This window comes from Typopeltis vanoorti, chromosome 5 (assembly GCF_054136105.1).
Source record: "Typopeltis vanoorti isolate ZY-2024b chromosome 5, IOZ_Tvanoo_1.0, whole genome shotgun sequence".
NCBI classification, from domain to species: Eukaryota; Metazoa; Arthropoda; class Arachnida; order Uropygi; family Thelyphonidae; genus Typopeltis; species Typopeltis vanoorti.
This window is the reverse complement of record NC_143553.1, coordinates 28,443,127-28,468,764: the sequence shown is the minus strand read 5'-3', so window position 1 is coordinate 28,468,764 and position 25,638 is coordinate 28,443,127. Positions and strand designations below refer to the sequence as shown.

General features: G+C 33.8%; 1 protein-coding gene across 2 annotated transcripts in view; it reads right to left on the bottom strand.

Annotated features, from left to right (window-relative positions):
• Positions 1-25,638, bottom strand: part of Rrp5 (Ribosomal RNA Processing 5) — a 681,802-nt gene that overhangs the window by 98,647 nt on the left and 557,517 nt on the right. For both annotated transcript variants that reach the window (XM_090392300.1, XM_090392301.1), the window contains exon 31: positions 11,402-11,852. In XM_090392300.1, coding sequence (XP_090248426.1) covers positions 11,402-11,852 — 451 coding nt within the window. The remainder of the gene's footprint in view (positions 1-11,401; positions 11,853-25,638) is intronic.

The window sequence follows — 25,638 nt, the reverse complement described above, 5'->3', positions numbered from 1 at the left end:
AATTCTTTGATAAAACCGACTTTACGGGCAACCATATTAGGCGCGCCATCAGTTGTAATCGAAAATATTTTCGATAAATCAATCTGTTTCTCACAGAACACTTTAACAACACAGTCGCATATGTCTTTACCTGTTGTGTTTTGAGGTGCATTTTCTAACTTTATCAATTCCTCGTGCATAGAATCACCGTGAACATACCTTGCAATAATAGCCAATCGAACTGATGATGTAATATCTGTAGTTTCATCAAGACAAATAGAAAAACAATGGCATGAGTTCAAGTCTTGTTGTATTTGATTTTCTATACTAGCATTCATTGATATAACTCTGTCTTTAATAGTATTCCTACTTAATGGTAACTCTTTCGTGCGCTTTACAATAGCTTCCTTATTATGAAGCTCCTCAAATAAAAATGGTGCACACTTTACGAAAGCTTCTTTAATATAATCACCAACACTAAGTGGTTTCCCATGTTCAACAATAGTATGTGAAATACTGTAACTTGCGGCTACTAAATTTGAAGGTCCTGAAACAAATTTAATTAAAATGGTTGGTGGGGTAGCAGTGTTCACTTTACTTGGCCAGTTTGCCTGTTTTGAGGGATGACAAGATTGTGATTCTGCCAGTTTTAGATGTTGCGATATGTATTCTTTCTTCAAAAGTTTTATCTAGGAGCCATTTGTGCTTAGTTTCAAAATGCCTTCTTACATTCCAAATTCTACTCACAGATTCACCACACAATTTACAGAGAACTTTATTGCCTCTATCAATAACACCATATTGTTCAGTCCAGGCATCTTGGAAATTTCTTCCACTTCCTTTCTGTGATAATATTAGTTTTTTTATTAGTGCTAGCTGCCATTGTAAAATGGTTCACAAATTAAAAAAGAGCACAATTATATACAGCGGTATTTAAGCAGTAATAGTTAATAAGAACTAACAATTACTGGAAATGAATTATACACCAGCAACTCAAATTACTTAAGTGGCAGACCATGCAAGACTACCACTACTTCTTTCAGCAGGGTTGCCAGATTTATTACCAGCATGTTCGTAGAAACCTTGTTACGTTTTACTCTCTATGATGCTACTAAATAGCAGCTATTTAGTTGGTTTTGTTGCGATGTCATTGTAAGTTGTTACTATTTGCATTATTTACTCAGATAAATTCAATATTTAATGCTGCGAATTATATTTTCTGTTAAAGTGGTTTTAAATATGTTTGAAACTTGTATTACTCAGTCGAGACTTGGAATGCATGCATGAACGAATTTCACACAGACGTCAAAGGAAAACTTTAAGTTTATAATATATAAAGCATGTATTTATAAGTTTATATCGTATAATATTGATAATAATTTTTATAAGTTTTTATAATATCATATGACTATGCAGAAATTATAATGATTAAGAAAGAAAATGTAAACTTAAAACGCTCGTTGTTTATAGGCTAGTTATAAAATAAAATAGAAATAAGCTAAGTACAAAATAAAATAGAAATAGGCTAACTATAAAATATAATTCTTTCGAAGAACCCAAGCCTACCTTCGCCTTAACTGAGAGCGACCTCACACGATTTATCGCAGTTTTTTCATCAGAATACCAATATTTTTCAACATCCAAAGTGTGTCACCTGAAATCTCAAGTGTGTCAGTGCTGACACGCGTATCAGAGGTTTGCCATCACTAATCTAGGTGGTGGCATTGCAATAATGGATGTGACACTGACTGATGGGAGAACAGAAGTTGAAGAACTGGAGGTGCTTGGGATATTACAGAATCTTAATGTGAACACAGCTATGGGATTAGATGGCATATCAGCCTGTGTGTTACAAGAATGTGAAAAGAAATTATCAGTTCCTCTGACGAAGCTATTTATTTTAAGCCTCAGTACTGGAAAGGGTACTAATGGAGTGGAAAGAGAGCAAAATAGTCCAACTGCATAAAAGAGACTCCAAGACAGAAGATGCAAATTATAGACCAATATTACAGGAGTGGTAGCTAAGGTATAGGAGAAATTAGTACAAGAAAGAATTCAGAAATGGGAGGATGAGAATGTGATACTTTATAAGGGGCAACATGGTTTTGTGAAGGGCAGGTCTTGCTTTAGTAATTTACTTACTTTTTATAATAAATTGACAATGGAGTTGGATAAAGGAAACTGCTGGACATTGCAAAGGCATTCCACATATAGCTGTGTTGCATAAATTGGAGCAAACGGGGATGGATATGAATCTGGTGATTGGGTTATAAGTGATGTACCGTAGGGCTCAGTACTTGGTCCTCTGTTGTTCAATTTGTACATTAATGAAATAGGAAATGATCTGATAGGAAATATTCAGTTGTTTACTGTTGCTAAACTGGAAAGAGTGATGATAAATGAAGGTGATGCAGAGATCCTGCAGACAGACTTAAATAGACTAGCAGTAATGGTAGAGCAAAATGGCTGCCTGTTTGATGTGGCCCAAAGTGGAAGCACTTTTCCCTAAAGTTGATCCTTTAGATAAAAGAAATCACAAGCAGTGTACTACATTTGATGGAACTGAACTGTAGGAAACTGATGGCTGTTGAAAAGCACACTGACAAGCCGAGATAGGAAGGTTATTGTTCCCCCCCCCCTTTTTTTTTTTTTCTAAGGCTTTAATAAGACCACATAAGGACCATTGCATGCAGATCTGGTTACCTGGATTCCTTGGGAATGAAGTGGTGAGGAGGATCCAGAGACAACTGAGAAAGACTATAGCAGGTCTATGGAATGCTCTCTATGAGAATAGATTGAAGATCTGTGGACTTCAAAAACTAGCTGATAAGCAAAGAAGAGATGTGATAAAGGCATATAAGTTATGAAAGGGTTTTATAGAGCGACACAGAAACCTTTTTTTCCCAGTCACCAGTGGAAATTATGTAGGAGTGTGATTAGCAAGGGTGTTAAGAGTTGATATTTTGCTGGGAGGATGGCAAATGGATATGATAGGTAATGTGTGAATAATGGGTCTCCTGTGATGATTCTGACTCCATGGAGATACCTATAAGGGATAATACTCAACATGTTTGGAATCCTTCGAAGAAGTGGTACGATATCATGATATGCTGTGATATCTTCCAGACCTGAGAATTCTTAATTCTGTATTTACTTAACAATGGTATTAATGCATATATGATCAAAGCTTTCACATCACTGTTTCCAAGTTCTACACCTTACAACTACTACAGGATTACGTAAATCATGACTAATCAGGCCATATAATCCTCTAAACATTAATTACTTATTTAACATCTGCACTTATATTACTTCAAGTGATAGCGTCACCAAATCCATGAGAGGAAAAATTAACCTTCATAATTAAAGTTATGAGTTAAAGCGAAATGTATCAGCACAGAAAAATAATTAAATGCAAGTGTAATCATTCAGATATTTTATCTGTCACAGAGACATCAGGAATACAATATTAAAATTGTACACACAAGAGTGGAAAAATAAATGTTTCGAACCTACGAGGATGCCCTCTATGGGTGCTGTTGGGCAGGAGATTTAAGAATTAAAGTTTCCCAAATCTTAGGAAGTTGGATACCATCATATTTATTTAGATTAAGTTTTTTTTTAAGTTTGCTGCTAATTCTAAAAAAAAAAACTTCCTTGTTCTTGCAAACTTATATTATAGTCAACCTGGAATATCTGCTAACATCTACCTAGGTGAATGCAAATACACAATCTGCTGCCACAACTATGGTTGGTGTGGTCTAGCTGACCATTCCTTTGATACCTTGCAGAGGATTAATGAAAAAACTACTATGCTTCATCACAGCAAATATAAACTTCAAAAAATTTTTTCAGAATCGGCAGCAGCTAGTTTTTTTTTAACCAGCCTAACCTAACCTAATTATCTAAATAAATATAGTTGCATTAAACTGCCAAAAATGGGAGATTGTATGTAACTGGCTTTAGGTTTAAAACAGTCTTATTTTTCACTTATTGTTTCTGTATGTGTGTTATTACAATTTTAATACTGTATTCCTGAAGACGTTTCTGGGATAGAAATGAAATATTGGAATAATTAAACTTAATTATGAGTGTAAACTAGCACCTAAATCTAAATACCCAAGAAATTAACCCATCTACCAGAAGTACCACAGTGATTAATTTGCTACTTACTTGAAGTATGAATGCAACTATGTGAGATGTAAGATTTACTGTCTTGATCTCTATGTTCCAGACTACAGCCATTAAGGGATAACATGAATTATGCTCAGGTCATACAACATTCCAGTCACTGATCTAATGCAGGGGTCAGCCAAGTATGCATCATGAGCCTGATCTGGCCTGTCGCCTATTGTTGTATGGCATGTGAGCTAAGAATAATGAACCTGCTGTTTTAGTATTTACAGAGTAGTGTTCACGTGAGACAGAAAACATGGCATTCATTTCAGTATATTATCTATGGCCATTTTTACACCATGAGTAGTTTCAACAGAGTATGGTGTGTCTTGTCACTCTGAGCTGCCACTAATGCCACTTGCGTTTGTAGTGCTAATTGACAGTATTTTGAGTGCTGTGTTTCTTAGTCTGAAGTATCATGAGTTTACATAAGTGAATTGAATATTGGTGCACAGTGGTTTATATCCAAATTCAGTTGTAAAATCTTTCATGATAAGTAATTTCATAACTAATCATGTTCGGTTTTACGTTGTTTTTAATTCAGGAAAATGTACTAAAAAGTCTTGTTAAATATTCATTGAAATAATATTTTTTTGTGAGTTATTGCATTCGGCCTTTGTTACAATAATCTGGCACAAGAGTCAGCAAGTCTAATGGTAAGATTAGTAAAGAATTAAGAGGATTACCATACGTGGAAAGTTACGGAGACTTCTGAAGAATGATATCATCGTGTCCAAAGGATATGACAACCAGTGCCAAGGATAAGGAATCCAAAAAGTGACTTAAACGTGCCCAAAGGTGAGCAACATAACCAGTTTCGAGAAACACGCACATGTGCAAAATGAAAATCTAGGCCTATATAAAGCATCTCGTCAGAAAGGAATATTATCCTAGGATTTTCAATGCTTTCTCTTACCTGAGATCACCACTATTCGTGGTTGGGGAGTGAAGAGAAGCTTTGTTCGTCTACTAAGATTGCCGCCATGAGGAAACATTGTGTTGAGTTGTCAGGAAGGAAAGGAGCTACATATTGTTGCTAAAATGAGGACCTAATAAAGAAAAGGATGGCCAACTTCTTGAGCAAAGAAAGAAATAGAGAAAGATAAGAAAATCCTCATGGAACATTAAGATAATGTGAAAGACTGTTTGCTAAAGGGGACTTGCAAGTAGGTGTATTTACTGAAAGCATGTAAAGTGAACGTATGTAAAATTAATTGCGAGCAATTATAAGTAAAAGTAAAATTAGGCTTGACTAGTGTATGTCTCATAATCGAGTAATGTTATGTTTAAACTAGCTCAGAACTAAGGTTAGAGCAGTAAGGCAATTGTAACTACTTTGTGTGTATACTGTAAATATTCTTTTGGCTTGATTAAATGGTTTTTAAACAACATACTGAACAGTAATTCGTCAATTCGTGAACTATCCTTAAAAAAATCTGAACCTGCGTAAGAGAAGTATATATGATTTTATTTATGTTGCCATCACTAAGTTAAGGTTAGAATAGATTAAAGCAGGAAGTACAAATATGATATCTGCATTGTCTTTTTTGGATTAACGTCTTATACTCTCATTATACTCACTCAATAAATAGTCTAGCTGGCACAGTCGATAAACAAATAAATTAGCTAGACTATAGAGCGTGGGGGATAAGATATAGTATAAGCATATATATAGCGGCAGTTGGAAGTTAGGATGGCCGACTATATCAAATATATAAAGAGAATCAAAGACAAAGGCAGAGTAGTAAATGTATATATTACAAAAGTATATTACAGCCACAGAGCTATTACAGTTAAAATTTACACAGTAACTTGGAAGGACATTTTCTAAAATGAAATATGTAAAATCTCATTACAGATCAGCTTTATCTGATGAGCATTTGCAAATGATTTTGATAATTCAGAACACTAACTCTCTGATTCTCAGTTATGCGTAATTATATTCCATAAAAAGAATTCCGTACTTCTCATTAATTTCCTAAAAATCTGCTTGCATACAATTATATTCTCAGCTGTCAGCTAACACTTTTATTTTGCCATTATAGGAAGTAGGTGAGGCCATTTTAGTCCTAACTTTTGTAGACTGGGTGAGTAGTTCAATCTCCACTGATAGCCAATCATAGATAGATGGCCCAAGGCTATAACTAATTTAAAAAGCATGCAGTGAAGAGATGGCTAACAGGTGCTGCCATCTTGTGGCCCCATCTCATTTAATGTCTGAAATAGTGTAGGTTTTATGGCCAATTTCCTTCAGTTTACAAGATGAAAACTCAAAGAGTTTCTAAGAAAAAAAAAATCGCTTACTCATTATGGGAACCAGTCAAAAAAAGGCTTAGAAAAAGTTACTCTAGAATCAAACTCAGGGCATTCTTTCTTCAGATGGTTTAGTTTAGTACTGAGGAGTGCAAACATCACTTCCACTGAGCTACATGGGCTTATTTCTGTATTTTGTTAATAAATAATGTATTATCTATCGCAAATACAGACACTCCTCGACATATGCAATTTGAAATTTACATAAGCCGGACCCTCTCCCCACATCTTCCCCTGACCACTCTAGAATGACCTTTCATAATAGACTGTCATGTCAAACACATATGCAAAAAATAAACATGTAATGCAATGCAGAAATATTAAACAGTAAAAAAAAAATTATAAGCATCTTGTATTAAATACATAAAAGACATACATTTTACACCATATCCGTCAGACAATTTTTAAACACTTAACACACCAAATATATTTTACAATTTGACCATTTGAAGGCCAGCAAATTTTTAAGACGTGCAAAACCAACCACTGCTCGCAGCAAACAACTGTGTTCCTTCAGAATATATTCCCTTTAGGTCCTGAAATAACTTCTTTCCTTAGTATGTATTGTCCTAAGGCTCAAAGATACATGTTTCTGGATCTGGTCTCCCATCCATATTGTAAGCAATTTTTCCATCTCTATTAGTGCACCTTCAATTTTTTTTATTTTTGTTATTATGGTTGTTTTCACGCTGGTTGTTCCTGTAACATGTCCTTTTATACTGAGGTATCCTTTATTTGGTATTCAGTGTCGATACCACAAGACAAAAAAAAATTTTTTTTGCTGCAAAGATTGGTCAATTGGTAGGGCCTCTGCTACTAATGGCTCAGTTAAGTAAGTTTGAGCAAGTTTAGTAGTTGCAAGGGGACCAATCGCTGGATGCTGTTGGCACACTCTCCCTCGATGAGTCTTTGGACTCCCTGGAGGTGTCAAATCATCATAATAATTATAATAATAATAATAAAAGACCAAGTTCATGCACTATACCCGATAAGCTTTCTCCACCTTCACGTTCCTTTATTATCTGTAATTTCATCTCTAGATTAATTGCAGTATGTTTGAGAGATGGTTCATGTTTTGATTCAATGGCACATTTATCATCCGCTGTTGTGAATATATATTTAGAAAAAACACACACCAAAAAACGAGAAAGTGAGTACAACACCATATAGGTGCATTCACAGTAAGAGACACACAAGAACCAGGGTGATGTAGCATGTGGGGATGAGCAAAATTCTTATGCAAGCACAGATTTACATATCTCAGGATCTGTCTGTATAAGTAACTGATATCCTCTATTTCACTTTTTGGCCCACGAAGCATAAAATATTTACTATCCAGCCCTGTTCAGAAATAGTTTAGCAATCCCTGGTTTAATGCCTGTAATCTTAACATTGTGCTGCAGGTGATACTGCTACCAAATTAATGAAAAAGATTAAAATTTTCTGTTTTGCAAGAGAGAGAGAGAGAAATTACAATTATTTACATAGTGTTAAACTTCACTCAGGAACAACTAAAATTTGACTAAAAATAGTTATAACCCCAGCTTGCATAATGGTAATATTTTTATATAATGAACACTGTGGTGAATTCATCACTAAAACACATGTATAACCACAGTGATTAGTTTTAATACGTAAATATTTCATCCCGAGTATCTTGGGACATCAGAAGTACAGTAATTCAAAAATACTAGGAATAACATACAGTTAGGAAGCATGATTACAATGTAATCTCAATATGCATGCAGTAATGTGTTATAGAAGTAAATTAAAACATATATAAAGAGACTATTTTACACAATTTTGTATGACAATTTCCTATACTTTAAGAATAGTAAGAACGTCGTTGCCGTTTAAATTTGGTCTATGTAGCAGGACTTCAGCACTTTCTTTATATAGACATTCATGTTTAAATAAAGATCTATGTAAAAGTTTCGACTTTTCCCAGTGGATCCTATGGTTTGGGTTTTCAACTCCGTGTTTAGAGAGACCAGTTTTTGCAGTTTGATAAGACGAATGTGGTCTTGATGTTCCGAGATGCGTTTCTGAACAGATCTACCTGCTTGTCCAAAGTAAGACAATTTTCAGGAGCATGGGATCTCATAAACACCAGGCAACATCAAAGGTGAGAGTTTGTCCTTAGGAGAAGGTAACAAGTTATAGTCTGGTTGATGAGTTTGTAAGTAGTGGCAAAATTGTATTTCTTCATAATTTTGAAAGACGTTCGGAGATGCCGTTGACATAAAAAATGGGAATCCTATGGGCTTCTTCTTGTCTAGGTTGATGTGTGGGGAAGTGACTGATGATTTTTGTTTTATGATTATATCCATTTAGTATGGCTGTATTTTTGATTATTTCTAGTTCTTGGTTCAGAGATTCTTCGGAGGAGCAGAAATTGTGTGCTCTGGTAACTAGTGATTTAGTGTTGCCAAATTTCTGAGATCGATGATGAGCAATGACGTAAATTATGAAGAAATACCATTTTGCCACTACTTACAAACCCATCAAACAGATCTATAGTTAACTTGTTACCTTCTCCTAAGGACAAACTCTCACCTCCGATGTTACCTGGCGTTTATGAGATGATGTCCCAAGATACTTAGGATGAAATATTTGCATATTAAAACTAATCACTGTGGTTATACGTGTGTTTTTAGTGATAATGGTAATAGACTGTCACCGTAGCCACAGAAAAAACCACCCACAAGAGATAATCAGGTAATGTGCAATTATGCAATATATGCAAATACAAGCTTCAGTTCGCTATACTAGAATGGAAAGAAGTGGTATGATAATACTAACAAATATACAAATTCTTTATTTGATTATTCAAGCAGCATATTATATAGTAATCACCTAATTAACTGATAGTCCTAGGATATCGGTTGACTTAACTGGTAATTAGTTTACGGAATTAACAACGCATATAAAGTATATTAATTATATACTTTATATACATTGTATGCTCTGGTAACTAGTGATTTAGTGATGCCAAATTTCTGAGATCGATGATGAGCAATGATGTAAATTATGAAGAAATACCATTTTGCCACTACTTACAAACCCATCAAACAGATCTATAGTTAACTTGTTACCTTCTCCTAAGGACAAACTCTCACCTCCGATGTTACCTGGCGTTTATGAGATGATGTCCCAAGATACTTAGGATGAAATATTTGCATATTAAAACTAATCACTGTGGTTATACGTGTGTTTTTAGTGATAATGGTAATAGACTGTCACCGTAGCCACAGAAAAAACCACCCACAAGAGATAATCAGGTAATGTGCAATTATGCAATATATGTAAATACAAGCTTCAGTTCGCTATACTAGAATGGAAAGAAGTGGTATGATAATACTAACAAATATACAAATTCTTTATTTGATTATTCAAGCAGCATTTTATATAGTAATCACCTAATTAACTGATAGTCCTAGGATATCGGTTGACTTAACTGGTAATTAGTTTACGGAATTAACAACGCATATAAAGTATATTAATTAAAAGTAACTTTAATGAATAACTTCTATATTTCGGCAACGTCACATTGCCATCTTCAGGAAACTACCAAAGACCAACCACTTCCCCTAGACCTACCTGGTGTATACCAGGTCCCTTGCAGCTGCAAATTGTCCTACTTTGGCCAAACAAGCAGAACAACAAATATCAGGATTTCAGAACACCAAGACTACATCCGGTACTGAACACCAGTACAGCCGCTCTGGGCTGGCAGACCATGCCTTAGATACCCACCATAAAATTCGTTGGAAGAAAACAAAAATAATTAATTGCAGCAAGTTTAAACACGAAAGATTATTCAAAGAATCTTCAGCAGCTCTAAAAAACGTTCCTAACCTCAACAAATTTGGGTGCATGAAACTACCCCAAATTTGGGAGACTTACATTATGAGAACTTCAGCCCAACTGCCAAGACTACCAAATTAGCCCGGCAGAGGGCACCATTAGGACTTTAGGAACAATATTAGTTTCTTGCTTTCTTCCTCATTTGCTTTGTGTTAGTGCCTGCGTGCACATACCATATCTTTATGTTCCTGAAGATGGCAATGTGACGTTGCCGAAATATAGAAGTTATTCATTAAAGTTACCTTTAATTAATATAGTTTATATGCGTTGTTAATTCCGTAAACTAATTACCAGTTATGTCTGACCAACGTATAAGCCTTGCTACTAGATATCGGTTGACTGTCAGTTAGTTCAAGGTAAAAAGTATTAGCCAATGAGCATTAAAAGTACAAAATTCCTACACCACAATGTTCATATCTGTAGTTTTGTCAATTGTCTAAATATCGATTGTACTCCAAGTCAACACCAGGAAAGTCTGAAAATCTAAAATGGTTATTCTAAACAACTAACCTTCAACAGAACTGAAGAGATCAGATAACAGATGATGCCATATAACCCACTGCAGTTTCTTGCACAAGTATAATTTTTATTACTCCCCCCCCCCATTTTGCAAGTTTTCAACAATGGTTGGTTCGAATTACACTTATATGCAGCAATAGATAATTGAATTTTTAGTGAACTCAGAACAAGAAAAGGCCATGGAAATTTATCAAAAGCATTTCAATGTGTATAAATTCTGTAGATTTTATAGATTTTTAAATGCAATTGTGACTATCAGCAACAATAACATATGTGAGACTTCAAAAAACTTATATTTATATCCTATACTGTTTTATTAATTTGTTTATACTGCCATAATTTGTCAAAATATATCAATTTATTTTCGATTTTGATGACGTCATTAACATATCATTTACCCATCCACAGTACTAGTGTATAATAGGTTCAGTAACCTCTTAATAATTCTGAATTTCAATTCAACACAAAAAATTAAGTATATTACTGATCAACAATTTAATATTTCAAGATGTGAAACACCACAAAATTCTGGATATATGAATCCTACCTTGGATGCAATTATCTTATCTGTCTCCTTAATTTCTTTTTCTAGCTCTGTTTCCTCTTCTTTCTGGAATGAGGTGAATTTTGCTGATATTTTCTTTGAATATTTGCTTTCTGTCACTGATTTAGTTACATGATTAAGAGTGATCTTAGTGAAATTCATGCTGGTATTTCTACATGAGTCTTTTATGAATTCTTGAAATAATACCAAATTAATTTTAGAAGCTTTAATGTCAGCAATTTTTACTGTAGTAACAGATCCAAGTAATAATGGTAACTCGTCTGAGGGGATATCTACTAATGAAATGAAGCCTTTTACATTCAAACCTAAAGTAACAGTAACATCTTCATTAGATACTGTTGTAACAAAACCCATCATTATATCATTCTTCTTGATATCAGCAGTACTCAATATTTCTTTATTTTTGATGTGGTCTTTAAAGTTCTTCTTTAATCTAGAAATAAAAGTAATAAATTAAGTAGATCTAATCCATATGATTCATAACACACACTCATTGAGAGTGCATATATGGTTTTATTAATAAAACCACTTCCATATAATAAATTTATTAATAATGATATAGAAGTCGTCTATGACTTTGGAATCTATGCAAGATATTCAATTATTATAGATTTATGTGTCTGGATGAAAAAGATCATATAACAAAATAAACACAACAGTGACTTTAAGAGAATATTATTGTGAGTGAGAGGAAAAATAAAATAAAAGCTTAGAGGAAACCACAGCATACACCAGAGGATCAAAACATTATAGTGTTTGAAGTTAAAAAGAAGCAGGATACCAAATTCAATAATCCTAGCTCTTGCCCACAGAGATGAAATCAATTTTCTGTAAATTTCTTTGTAAAAATTAAATTAACATTTATGTTAATTTACCAATAAAAATACTAATACACAAACAGATATAATTACAAGATAAAAAAAGAAAGCACAAAGAAGATACTAAGAAGGAGTTTTACAAGCATATCCCAGTTATACAATATGTTAGGTTCCGGGCCACTGTCATATAGTGAATTGCATCATATAGCAAATCAATGCTTTTTTTTTTTTTTAATTGTATATACATGTAATGGTTTAATAATGTCTTTAAGCAGTCACATATGTGCATAACTGATGTAAATCAAGTACAGGTAACCCTCGTATAATGCGGTACTTATACAACGTGGTTTCAATATAACACGGTCTACAAATTGTAGCAACCCTTTATCTTTTCATATTGTTTTCACCGTGCGACTTATAAATCAAATTTTATCTTCGCTAAATTTGCATCTGCAACAGTCACATAGAAAAAGTAGGGTTATGTTCCGTAATCGTTTTTTTTTTTTAATTACATAAACAACAATGACATATTCAACAAAAAAATATTTTTATTTAATTCAGGTAATTCATGCGAGTTATGAAACAAATACATAGTATAAACTTATAAAATTACAAATTGTACGTAAACTTCATTGCACATAATGCATAAATATCAAAACTAGATTTAAAACCCCCGTATCGTGCATGTAGTTATAAGTAGCGAATTTATATTAGGGGAAATACCCTTTAGCATGCATGTACTTCAAATGTTTACCATATAAAGTGTTTATTGTTGAAAATTGTCTTTGTTTTCTGCAAGGAAAGCACATTAAAAATCATAAGTGTGTTAATCTCAAACCGAGCACTTTATTTTCTGGTGAGTTACATACAATATGCAATGCGTTTTTTTTTTATGTAAAAATTTTATTTTTATTGTAATGGCCACTTAGAGGGCTATTGCGATATTGTTGAAAATGAAATTAGTGAATTAATTGATGGGGAAATAGATTTAAATGAGGAAGAACTGGTACAATTAATAGATGACGTCGAACCAAATGGTGGGGAAAGTTTTGCCGAAGATTCTGATTGCGATTTAGAATTCAGTTTAAAGAAATTAGCAGAAGGACTGGACTTGACAAGAAAGTTAGGAAGGAATTATTATTTTATGCATAATAATTCCTCAATGGAGCACTCCAGAAAATTCACGAGACAATTGGATATTTGGTTAGTTCCATATTATGAACTTAATAAAAAACTGCAGCATAGTGGTAAGCAAGATCTTAATACTAACTTCTTGATAACTAAAATACCCGAAGTATGCAATGAGAATTACACAAATGATGCCCAAGAGATTTCAAGTGATGATGACGTCCGACCACTCGTAAATAAAGAACATCTACAAAATGTTAGTTTTGAAGACAGTGATGACGATTAAAATAAGCACTTTATTTAATTTTGCCTAAAACATTTATGCATTATGAGCAATGAAGTTTACGTACAATTTGTAATTTTTATAAGTTTATACTATGTATTTGTTTCATAACTCACATGAATTACGTGAATTAAATAAAAAAATTTTTTTGTTGGATATGTCATTGTTGTTTATATAATTTAAAAAAAAAAAAGATTTCGGAACATAACCCGACTTTTTCTATGTGATCGCAGTCTCGCATAACGCGATTTATATAACGTGGATGTTAGGTTCCATTTCTATGGACACGTTATACAAGGTTTCCTGTATTTACTTATGTCAGATATGAAAAAGAAAAATTTAGAATAATTTTTGCAAACAAAGTTATTCTGAATAGCCTGGCTTATTGACCAACCAATTTGGTCATCTATCTGCACCATTAAAAGTTTTTCTATTTCTGCAATAATATTGTCATGTTTACAGATAACTGTAGTATTAACCAGTTGAGCTCTTTTCACTTCACTAAGAAGTTATCATTGTTTTAAACAAATGTAACAAGTTAACATGTCGGGAAGCAACAGCACCTTAACTTTGAATTTTATCTGCCATGATTAACAACAATAAAATAAAACAGTTATGAACAGTTTATGATTCACAGCGAAATACCAAAAAATGAAGAGAGAAATAGCAAGCAACAACCTTGTTAACAATTCACAAAATCTGAACATTGGTTGATTCAAGGGGATGTCATGTTAAAACTGTGATATGAGAGAATGCAGCATTGTATAAATGAGCTAATGGGGATTACCTGTAGACTGAAACATATTATTCAATATGTTTCAGAATCAAAAACCTTTAATGGTAAACACTGAAGAAAACACCACTTGATTCAGGCAAGGAAGCATGTGGTAAAGTTTTCTGTAAGAAGAGAAAAATCCAAACTCCATGTGGGACTCAAAAAGTAAGAGACGGTCATGGAAAAGAAGAAAGAATACTATAAGTTTTGACCAAGTAATCATTTGCTCTGGGAGTATACAGAGAAAATGTAAGAAAATGAAGCAATGTGTAAAAGTAGTATAATAAAATTCAATAGAAGACTTTTGTAAGACTATAGAAGATAAAAGCAGGAAGGGTGTGAAACATTCTGGAGTTCATTGAAAGTGCTTAGAAATGGAGGAAAGAGTACTGCAAAATGAGTCAGAGATGATAAAAGTGCAGATAAAGATATATCCTTTAACTGCAGATAAAGATATATCCTTGATGCATGGAGTAGATGTTTTGAAGAACAAGAAGTTACAGAACAGTGAGAGAATATTCAAGAGGAATGCAAACAGGAGTACATATATCAATACTTGAGGAAAGAAAAGCCATCAAAAGGCTCAAATGTGGAACAGCAGCTGAACTAAATGATATTCAACCAGGAATGTTCAAACAATGGAGGTACAAGTTTTGCAGTAGCTGCACTGCACAATTCAGAAGACCTGATCAGAATGAATTCTAGATGAAAGGAATAGACCTCTCATAATTTCCATCTATAAAAAGGGAAATAAACCGAATGTGGGAATTACAGAGAAATTTCTGTAATAAATATTCCATGTAAGATTTCCGTAAGCATACTTGAGAAGATGCTAAGAAAAAATGTCAAAGAGAAACTCTGAGAAGAGCAAGAAGAGTTCATGCCAAACAGAGGATGTCAAGATCAGATCACATCAAAAATCACGGGACTATAACAAGGATCCATATTTTTGTTATGTAGATCTGCAAAAGGCATGTGAACAGGTGTCAAGAGAAAGGCAGTTCAAAACAGTACAATTATATGGTAAAAATGGAACATTATATCAAGCAATATAGTCTATATTTGAGTTGTAAATCAGCAGAATTGATACAGGAAGATGATGATAAATCCTTTCTTTTAGTTATATATAATAAATAACGGAAAAACTCACGTAGAAATATTATTTAATGGTATAATTTTAATGGTATATTATACCATTAAATAATATTTCTACGTGAGTTTTTCCGTTATTTATTATATATAGTTATGTCTACTCACGGTTTACCTCTTTTAAAACCTTTCTTTTAGTGTTAGACAGTGATCAGCATTCATTTTTGAAATTATGGATTCTACAACCATGTTAAAATAACTTTTATTATCCAGACGTTTCGATCTTCATATCAAGATCATCATCTGGAGCATACATAAATATACAAGACAAGCTGCATTACAGTAGATTCTCTGTTTTCTTTTTTATTCTATTAAATACGGTAGAATGATAGAATGTAGAATAATAGAATAAAAAAGAAAACAGAGAATCTACTCAAGTCAATTACCACATGGCCCGAAGATACTGTCAAAAAACTATTTCCACACTACGCTCGTCCCCCGAGAATTTATGGGCTACCGAAAATTCACAAAGAAAACACACCATTAAGGCGTAGTCAAAGGGATTGATAGCCCGACTTATCACTTAGCCAAAAAATTTGCAGCAACACTCAAGGAGCTGGTAGGTCATTCCCCTTCCTATATCAAAAACACACAACACTTCATAAAGATCACCAAAGACATTACATTAGAAAAAGATGATCTATTAGTCAGTTTTGACGTCTCTGCCCTCTTTACGAATGTCCCAATCAATGACACAATTCTTCTTTTACAGAACAAATTTCCTCCAGATATCACGGCATTCTTTGTGCATGTATTACGTTCTGGTTCTTTTGTAGGGCAAAATACTTTCTACCTACAAAAAGAAGGCACAGCCATGGGCTCGCCATTATTCCCCCCAATTGCTAACTTTTATATGGTTCCTCCCCTTTAAAACCCAAAGTCTGGCTTAGATACGTTGATGATGTTTTCACGATCTGGTCTCATGGCCGCCAGACACCTTAACAAGCAACACAAACGTATACAGTTCACAATTGAGATTGAAAAACATAACACACTGCTGTTTCTAGATACACTTGTCACACGTCTTCCCTCGGGCAATCTTTCCTTCACTGTTTACCAGAAACCGACACATACTGGCCAATATATACACATAAACTCCTACCACCACCCAACACAAAAACTAGGTGTCATCGATACCCTAAAAAACAGGGCTCTGAAGATCTGCTCCAGTGAACGGACACTGAAAAATGAATTTAAAGTGATCAGTAATACTTTTCAAAAAAATGGATACAGCCAAAACACTATTAACAAAATTCTCTACAAGACCTCAATAAAAAACAAAGACAAAGATTACAGTAAAACTATAACCATTCCCTACATTAAAGGGACATCAGACAAAATAAACAGAGTACTACAAAAAACACAACCTCAAAGTCACCTTTACACCTCCTGCAAAATTAAAAAGCTTACTCAACTCATCCAAAGACCCACTCCCTCCACTGGCTCACCCTGGAGTATACAGTGTTTACTGCACCTGCAACATACCATACATAGGAGAAACAGGACGCACAATTCCGATCAGACAAAAAGAACACAAACGACACATCAAATATAATAATTATGGTGAAGCTGGCCTTTCCGATCATGCCCTGAACACCTTACATAGAATTGACTGGAAAAGCACTAGTTGTCTACATCACACCAAAACATGCTATGAACGCAAATTTAAGGGAGCTTGTGAGATCATTATCAACCACCCCAATCTAAACAATAATGATGGTCTAAAAATCCCATACATATGAAAGGCATATATTCGTCCCATGAATCCTTCCTCTCTAAGAACAACTATAAACAGGACTGTAGAAAACCCAGGATCCTAAATCTAAAATAACAACTTTAATACTAAAAAATAGGACATCACTGTTAAAGAAAAAATCTATAAGAAAGAATATTTATTCATGTTGTAATTTATAAATACTTTTTTTTTTTTTAAAATCAAAAATAACAATTGTAATAATAGAAATAGGACACCACTGTTACTGGAAGGAAAACAATCTGTAAGCAAGAATGTTTATTCATGTAATCATAAATTAAATCTAGCCTGATGTAATTTTTTTTTTCTCCTCACTAGAGGTCATGCCAGTGAGTAGCATGTGATCAAATCATTGTTTCTCTAGCTTACGGTTTGAAATGTAACGCAGCTTGTCTTGAATATTTATGAATGCTCCAGATGATGATCTTGATATGAAGATTGAAAAGTCGGGATAATAAAAAGAGTTATTTTAACATGGTTGTAGAATCCATAATTTCAAAAATGAATGATGATAAATCAGGTGTTAGCACAAGGGTGAAATATTATTTCCACTGTTATTTTCATCATTATGTTGTCTCCATCATCACTTAATTTGATATCACATTATGATATCAAATTAAGTGATACCGAAATCAGCTCTTTTCTTTTCTTTATGCAGGTGATGTAACATGCATAAATAAACCAGTACAAGGCTGCATGATTCCATAACTCTTTCAATAACTGATGTAACAAGTTCAGTATGAAAATTGGCGATGAAAAGACAACGATTATGAAAATAATCAAGAACTCTGAAAACATCACCTGCATTCTGAATGGGAAATCTTTAAAACAAGTAAAACATTTCATCTATTTAGGCACAATTTTAGTGAGGATGGCAAATAAAATATGGAAACAGACAATAGAATAAGAAAAGTTGGTATGGTGGGGAAGTGAATAAATTTATATGGAATAACAGGGAAATAAGTCAAAACATCAAACTAGCTATATACAAGACAGTGTTAAACCAATTTTAACTTATGTATCTGAGAGCTGGGTTTATATATAAAACAATATTTAAACTAGAGACCAAACATGAAAGTTGCAAGAAAATTGGTGGAGTGAACAGTTGGCAGGAAAAAGTTCCAAGGAAGATCAGGACCCAGGTAGATTAATATAGTAAGAAGTGCCTTGGAATAACCTTTCTCAAGGTGTGGACAGCATGGTTTACCTGGGTGGGCCACGAGAGAATTTTATTAATAAATATATAATTTTTTTAAATCAAAATTTAAAAAAAAATTTAATTACTAAATGAAATTATTAAAAATTTAAAATTTAAAAATAAAAATAAAATGAATTTTTTAAAAAAATTATCTGAGTTTGTAAATTTTCAGATACTGTTTAGAATATGATATATAAAAAATCCCATTAATTAAAGAAGTTCTATGTAATTCATTTAATTTCAATATAATTATCATCGAATTCCTGATTTATACCCACAGGGGATGCACAGGATATTATGACAGTATTAAATGAATAAGTCACATCATTACTAACTTCCTATCAAAGCTTTTCCTCCAAATTAATCTGCTATCTGTCAAGACTCCAATATTATCACATCTTATATTTCTCTCTTCTAAGGCACTTTTTACTTTATCAATCCACCTAGATCTTGATCTTCCTCTGGGACTTTTTCTTGCCATCTAGGCAAAGAACACTTGGTTTGCTAACCTTTAACGCCCAATTCTGTTTAAATAACCATACTACTTGAGATTAGTTCTGCTAACACACTTCTTAATGCTAACAATGTGAAGATCTTTCCTAATATTCTCATTTTTAATATGATACTGACACTGATGTTATTTGTTAACTCCTCTGATCTTTATCAGAACTGAGACCTGTGGTTCTAGTCTCTGATCAAGTGTTTTATTTCTAACCAAGCTCTCATATCCATAAGTTAAAAGGTTTGAACACGGTGTTGTATACAGCTAGTTTACTGTTTTGACTTTCTCTCTTACTACATAAATTTATTCAGTTGATTTGTTACCACAGTTTCAAATTCTGTTGAATTTTCAGTGAATAGGGCAAATTTAATTTGCCATATTAAATAAATTGTGCCTAAATAGCTGAAATGTTTTACATATTCTATCAGTTCTTCATTCAGAATGCAATTGATATTTTCAATGTTTCTGCCTATAATCATTGTCCTTTTATTGCCGATTTTCATACCAAATTTATTACAACAGTTATTCAATTTAGTCAGAGAATCCTGCAGACTTGCAATGGATTTATTTAGAAGCATAATGTATCTGCATAAAGTAAAGAGCTAAGATTAACATCTTCAATTTTGATATCAGGTTTAAGTCACTTTCCTTCATAATGTGATCCTTATATATGATGAATAACAGTGGAGACAATGTACATCCCTGTCTCACACATGATTATACATCAAACCATCATCCTTTACCTCCTTCAATTCTAACTGCTGACATACAACTCAAACACAGACCAAATATCGCTTGATAATGTCCCATTTATACCATAACTGTAGCATTTTGAACAGCTTTACTCTTGGCACCTTGTCATGTGTCTGGTTCTGGTTCTCACATTGGTGAGTACGGGCATGGCAAACTCGAGATACCCAAGCTAGACCTGATCTTACTTCATACAATATACACTTGGTATATCATATTTGGAGACTGGTCTTCTACTCTTCTTTCCCTCTACTCTCTCCTACTTTTTACCCCCCCCCCCCAGTGCTATTAGAGCAACTCAAGGGCGAGGGGGTGACGCTTTCCTCTCAAACTGTAGTTTCCACTATCTACTAAAAAAAGCAGCTGAATTCAGGTCAAGGAGTGGTGGTTGACACTAGACGAAAACTTAACCATTGAAACCAAATGAACTCTAACCAACCTAAAGATACGTGCCGGCTCGACCATTGCCTGGTCAAACAAGGGTCGTGCCCACTATTAGGGAACCAAGATAGTGAAAGCAAAAAATATGCTATTGGAACAAAACATCACCTAATAGACAGGAAAAACATAACAAGCATAGGAACATGGAATGTAAGAACTTTTCACCAGGAAGGAGGATTGGAAATACTACTGCATGAATTAGACAACTACCAATGGGAAGTGATTGGACTCTGCGAAACCAGATGGACTGGAAAAGGAGAATTCCACCATGGACAGTACAAAATCTTAACTTCAGGCAGAAAGGACAACAAACACCAAGAAGGAGTAGCACTTATATTAAAACAAAAGACTCAAAACTCTCTATTGTCCTACAATACTATCTCACCTAGGATAATTAAAGCAAGATTTAAAACATCAATCAGATCACTAACTATTATTCAAGTATACTCACCAACTTCAACATCAGAAGAAGAAGACATTGAGGAGTTCTATATAAATTTGCAAAAAGTAGTACAGCAGACATCAAGTCAAGATATCCTAATTGTAATGGGGGACTTAAACGCAAAAGTAGGCAAAGACTGGGATACCTGGCCAAGAGTAATTGGAAAGTTCAGGTATGGAGAAAGCAATGAACGTGGCAAAAGAGTGCTAAACTTCTGCTCAAATAATAGACTAACAATAACCAACACTCTCTTTAAACATCCAAAACCCCAAAAGAAAATGGACATGGATATCACCAGACAGACAAACCAAGAATACGATAGACTATATTATTGTAAACCAAAGATGGAAATCAAGTATCCTAAACTGCAGATCGTTCTCTGCAGATTGTGGATCAGACCATAAGCTAGAATTAGCAAACCTAAGAATAAAGTTAAAATCTGGAAGCACTTTTAGAGTCAAAAGGAGACTGAATGCAAAAAAACTACAAGACAACAATATTTTAAGAAAATATCAACTGGAACTAGATAAAAACCTGAAGGAACTACCAAAACGGAATATAAACATCGAAGAACATTGGTGCAAATTAAAGGAAATAATATTAAATTCGGCAGAAAAAAAAATAGGTTACACAGAAAGAGAAAGTAAAAAGGTTAAGCGATCAAAGGAAAAGCATGAAACTAAAACAGAAATGAATATAATAGATTAACCAGAAAAATGAGAAAACTAGTTATAGTTCGCCCACCGTTTGCAGGTCCCTGCTTCGCGTCTTTCCAAGAATAGTCGATTCATGCTGAAGGGGAGAAAGAAATGAAGGACGTCCAAATTGGTCGCCAACACGTGAAATTGTGTGCTTTATAGGTAAAATTTCCCAACTGTTATACAAGCAACATAGTTAACTACAATGATCATAAAAGAGAAGTTAATTTTCCGACTGGTAATAATAAACAAACTCATCCCACAATACGGACTGATTACCCTATTATCGGAATGGATTCTCCTTTTCCTGAGATGCGCAGAAGTGTCGAAGGATCTCTAATCGGTGGGCGAACTATAAAAGAGACAAGAATAACTGCTTAGAAGAAAAATGCAAAATGGCAGAAAAGCTATCAAAAGAAAATAACCTTCACAGACAACAAAAATTATAATGATCAAAAACAAAGAGGGACAACTAATTGAAAGTAAAACAAAAAGAATGGCCAGATGGGAAGAATACTTCAAAGATTTATATAATAAAAACAGCTCAAAGGATATTACGATTCCAGCCGCTGAAATGGAAGAAGGAAACAAATATCATTACCAAAGAAATAATAGCACACAGCATAGAAAAACTCAAAACTAGGAAAGCACCTGGCATTGATCAAATACATGCAGGATTCTTAAAAGGAAAGGAACAACTTTTGGAACCATTAAAAACATTATTTGAAAGGATCTACAAAAACGAAGCAGTGCTTACTGATTGGACCAAATTAGTCATAACTCCTATATACAAAAAAGGAGATAAAACAGAATGCAAGAATTACAGAGGCATTAGCCTTCTCAGTATTTAGTAAGGTTTTTATGAACGTACTCCAAAAACAAATTAAGCCATATATAGAACTGGCACTAGGAGAAGAACAAGCCAGTTTCAGACCAGGGCAAAGCACAATTCAACTATTCACCTTAAGAAAGCTAATAGAAAAGACACTAGAGTAAAACCAAAGTTGCTACATAAATTTCATAGACTTTCGTCAGGCATTTGATTCAATCTGTAGAAGAGAACTATGGAGAACTATGGAAGAATTTGGAATTCCCAACAAAACCATAAGAATAATAAAGAATCTATATGAGAAATCTGAAAGTGCAGTATGAATGGAGGACACTTTAACCAACTGGTTCCACACAGAGAGCAGAGTAAGACAGGGATCCAATCTGTCACCAGACCTGTTCAATCTTACACTGGAAGAAGCAACCAGTAAGGCCTTAAACAATGAAGACTCCGGAATCAAAATATATGGGGAAAATGTGACAAATTTAAAATTTGCAGATGACATTGCATTACTTGCAAGCACAGAAGAAAATCTACAGCAAATTTCTGATAAAATAAAGGAGGAGTGTATAAAATCTGGATTAAACATAAATATAGACAAAACAAAAATTATGCAAATAGGAAAAAGAAACACCAATCTGAAAATTGAAACTGATAGTAAGAATCTAGAGCAGGTAGAAAACTTCACCTACCTTGGAGGAGTTATTGAGTACAATGGTGAAATTATAAAAGATGTAAACAGAAATCAGTCAAGCATCCCATACTTTTGGACAACTTAAAAAAATATGGAAGTCAAGAGACATCAAACAAGTAACAAAAGTAGGAATCTATGAAACAATGGTCCTCCCAATACTCCTCTATGGAAGTGAATGCTGGAATCTCAAAAAGGCTGAAGAGAAAAAATTATTAGTTACTGAAATGGGTTGGCTAAAAGATTACTTGGAGTATCTCTGCTAGATCGACTAAGAAACGAAGACATAAGGAAACGACTAAAACAAGAAATAACAATAATAAACAAAATCCAAGAAAGAAGACTGCGATGGTTTGGCCATGTGACCAGAATGGGAACAGAAAGCCCTGAATACAACGATGGAAGGTAAAAGATCCAAAGAATGGTCCAGAATTAGATGGATAGACAAAATAAAAGAGGACCTGAAAACCAAATCACAACAAGCGACACCAAACTGGACAGAAGTGGAAAGAGTTCATTTGGCCTCATCATCATCCGCATAGATGATGGAAGAGAGAAGTGGAAGATTATATTCCATGAATTCTCCACTATTTGTCAAAATCTGATTCTGATAACCTCTGGCCTAAATCCAGCCTATTCTTCTCCAAGCTTCCTTTCACTATTTTTTTTTAGCCATTTTTCAAGTCTAGTTGCATAAATCTTACCAGGAATATTCCATAAAGAAATTGCACCATGGAGTTCTGATTTTTCTATCCTTGCAGATTGCTCAGATTACTTCACATTCCTCTCTGTTGGAATCAATCAATGTCTTCTTCATAGTTTGCCAATGAATGGCTAAGGTTTGGTTCTTGTTTTCAAACTCTCATTTTTTTCTTGAATAATGTTTGTGTATTTGAGTTTACAGTTCACCTCAGAAAACTGTTTGAGTTTGATTTATTTTAAAACTTTTTTTCTTCTTTTCAATATGAAATTCAATTTTATCCAGCTCAGCACTAAATAGTGATCATTTCCAATTTCAAATCATCTATGCACTCTTGTGTTCTGAACCAGTAGAAAACATTGGTGTTAAGAATAACAGAGCCAGTGAGAGCTGTCTTATTTCTTGCATCTTCCTTCCATGTGAATTTATGCACATTTTTGTGTTGGAGCATGGTGTTGGTAAGTTAGTAATAACTAGTCCATGCCCTGAACATAAATCCAGCTGATACCATTATTATTAGCATTGCTCTTTTCACCAAATTTTTCCAAAACATTTCTGTCTGGTCATTTCCTACTCTGCTGTTTAGATCTCCAACAAGAACCAAATTGTATTTTTTTGTCGTGTCAATTGTCTTTTCTATTGCCTCAAAAATTCCTCCACTTCTTCTTTAGTAGAATCTTCTATGAAACCATAGTCACAAATAAATATCATTGTCAGGTTCCCCATTCTGATATTTGCCTACATCACACTACTTGATATTGCCTATGATTGTTATTGCTAATATATAACATCTTGTCTTTGTTTCTTAGAAACATCTCATCACTTCTTGTCTTTTTTGTTTCAGTAACACCTATTATGTCGATGCAGTACTTATCCAATTATTCTGCTAGCTCTATTTCTTTTCCAATCATGGTTCTTGAGCTGACGATGCAAATCTTGAATTCTGTTGATGATGACTTGAATTTATTCTGAGATTTGTTTCAGTAACAGACTTTTGCCTTGACTCCCTGATGATAACAACAGAGACTTTGTTTAACTCAGCGACATCCCAGCCGGCATGAAATTCTATTATGTTTGTACCATGATTTTGGATTTTGATTTAAGCTAATTACAATACAGTTTGGTGTGCTAAATACCAAATTGCCAGCTCATCCTTGTTCATTTAATATCCAAGTAGATACCCAACAGAATGCACCATGAGAAGGTGAGCAATGGACATTAGATCAGAAATGCTGGTCGGTTTTTCACATTACCAAAATGGCTACGTGGAGGTCTCCTCCCAGTTATCCATTACTTGAACAGCTCTGATCATTAAGCACCTCATTTCAATAAAATAATAATATGCATAATATTTTCCCCCATGCTATAATTTTGCATGTGAACACATAAATATATAGTAGTGCATAAAATCAGCCACTGCATGCTGAAAAACATAGTTCTGCCTTATTTCCATATAAACTTAATTTCCTGAATGCTTACATTTGAATAAACAATTAAATGCTAGAAATGTTTCTAACTTTTTGGTAGAATTCACAATTTCATACCTATCCTAATTTTACTCTAACTTCATTTTCCACTGAAAAACATTAAGGTTGTGTACGTTATGTCAAATACACTCGGGTCTCTTTTTATGCGGTTTTGAAGTTATGCAGCACATAACTTCAAAAGTTATGTACCGTTGTACATAATGAACAGCATGGTGCAGCACATTCTGGTATAACATGAGTAATGTGTAAGCAGTGAATGTCCGTGAAGCTTAATTTTGCATGTGAGTAAGTGTTTGTCTTTTCACTATTGTAAGTGTAAATTTTGCTAATTTTTATTTTATTTTAAAGATTTAGTTTGGCTCAATGGAGAAAAAAAAAAAGCACCAAAGAAAAGCAATTTCTTTGGAAATGAAAACTGCAATTTTAGATAGCTTAGCAAATGGAGAGGATCTACGGCGATTGGTAAACATTTTAATTTAGGTGAATCTACTATAAGAGCAATTAAAAAGAATGAAGTCATAATAAGAAAATCTGTCATTTCTAACACACAAAACTAAATGCCAAATTATCATTGT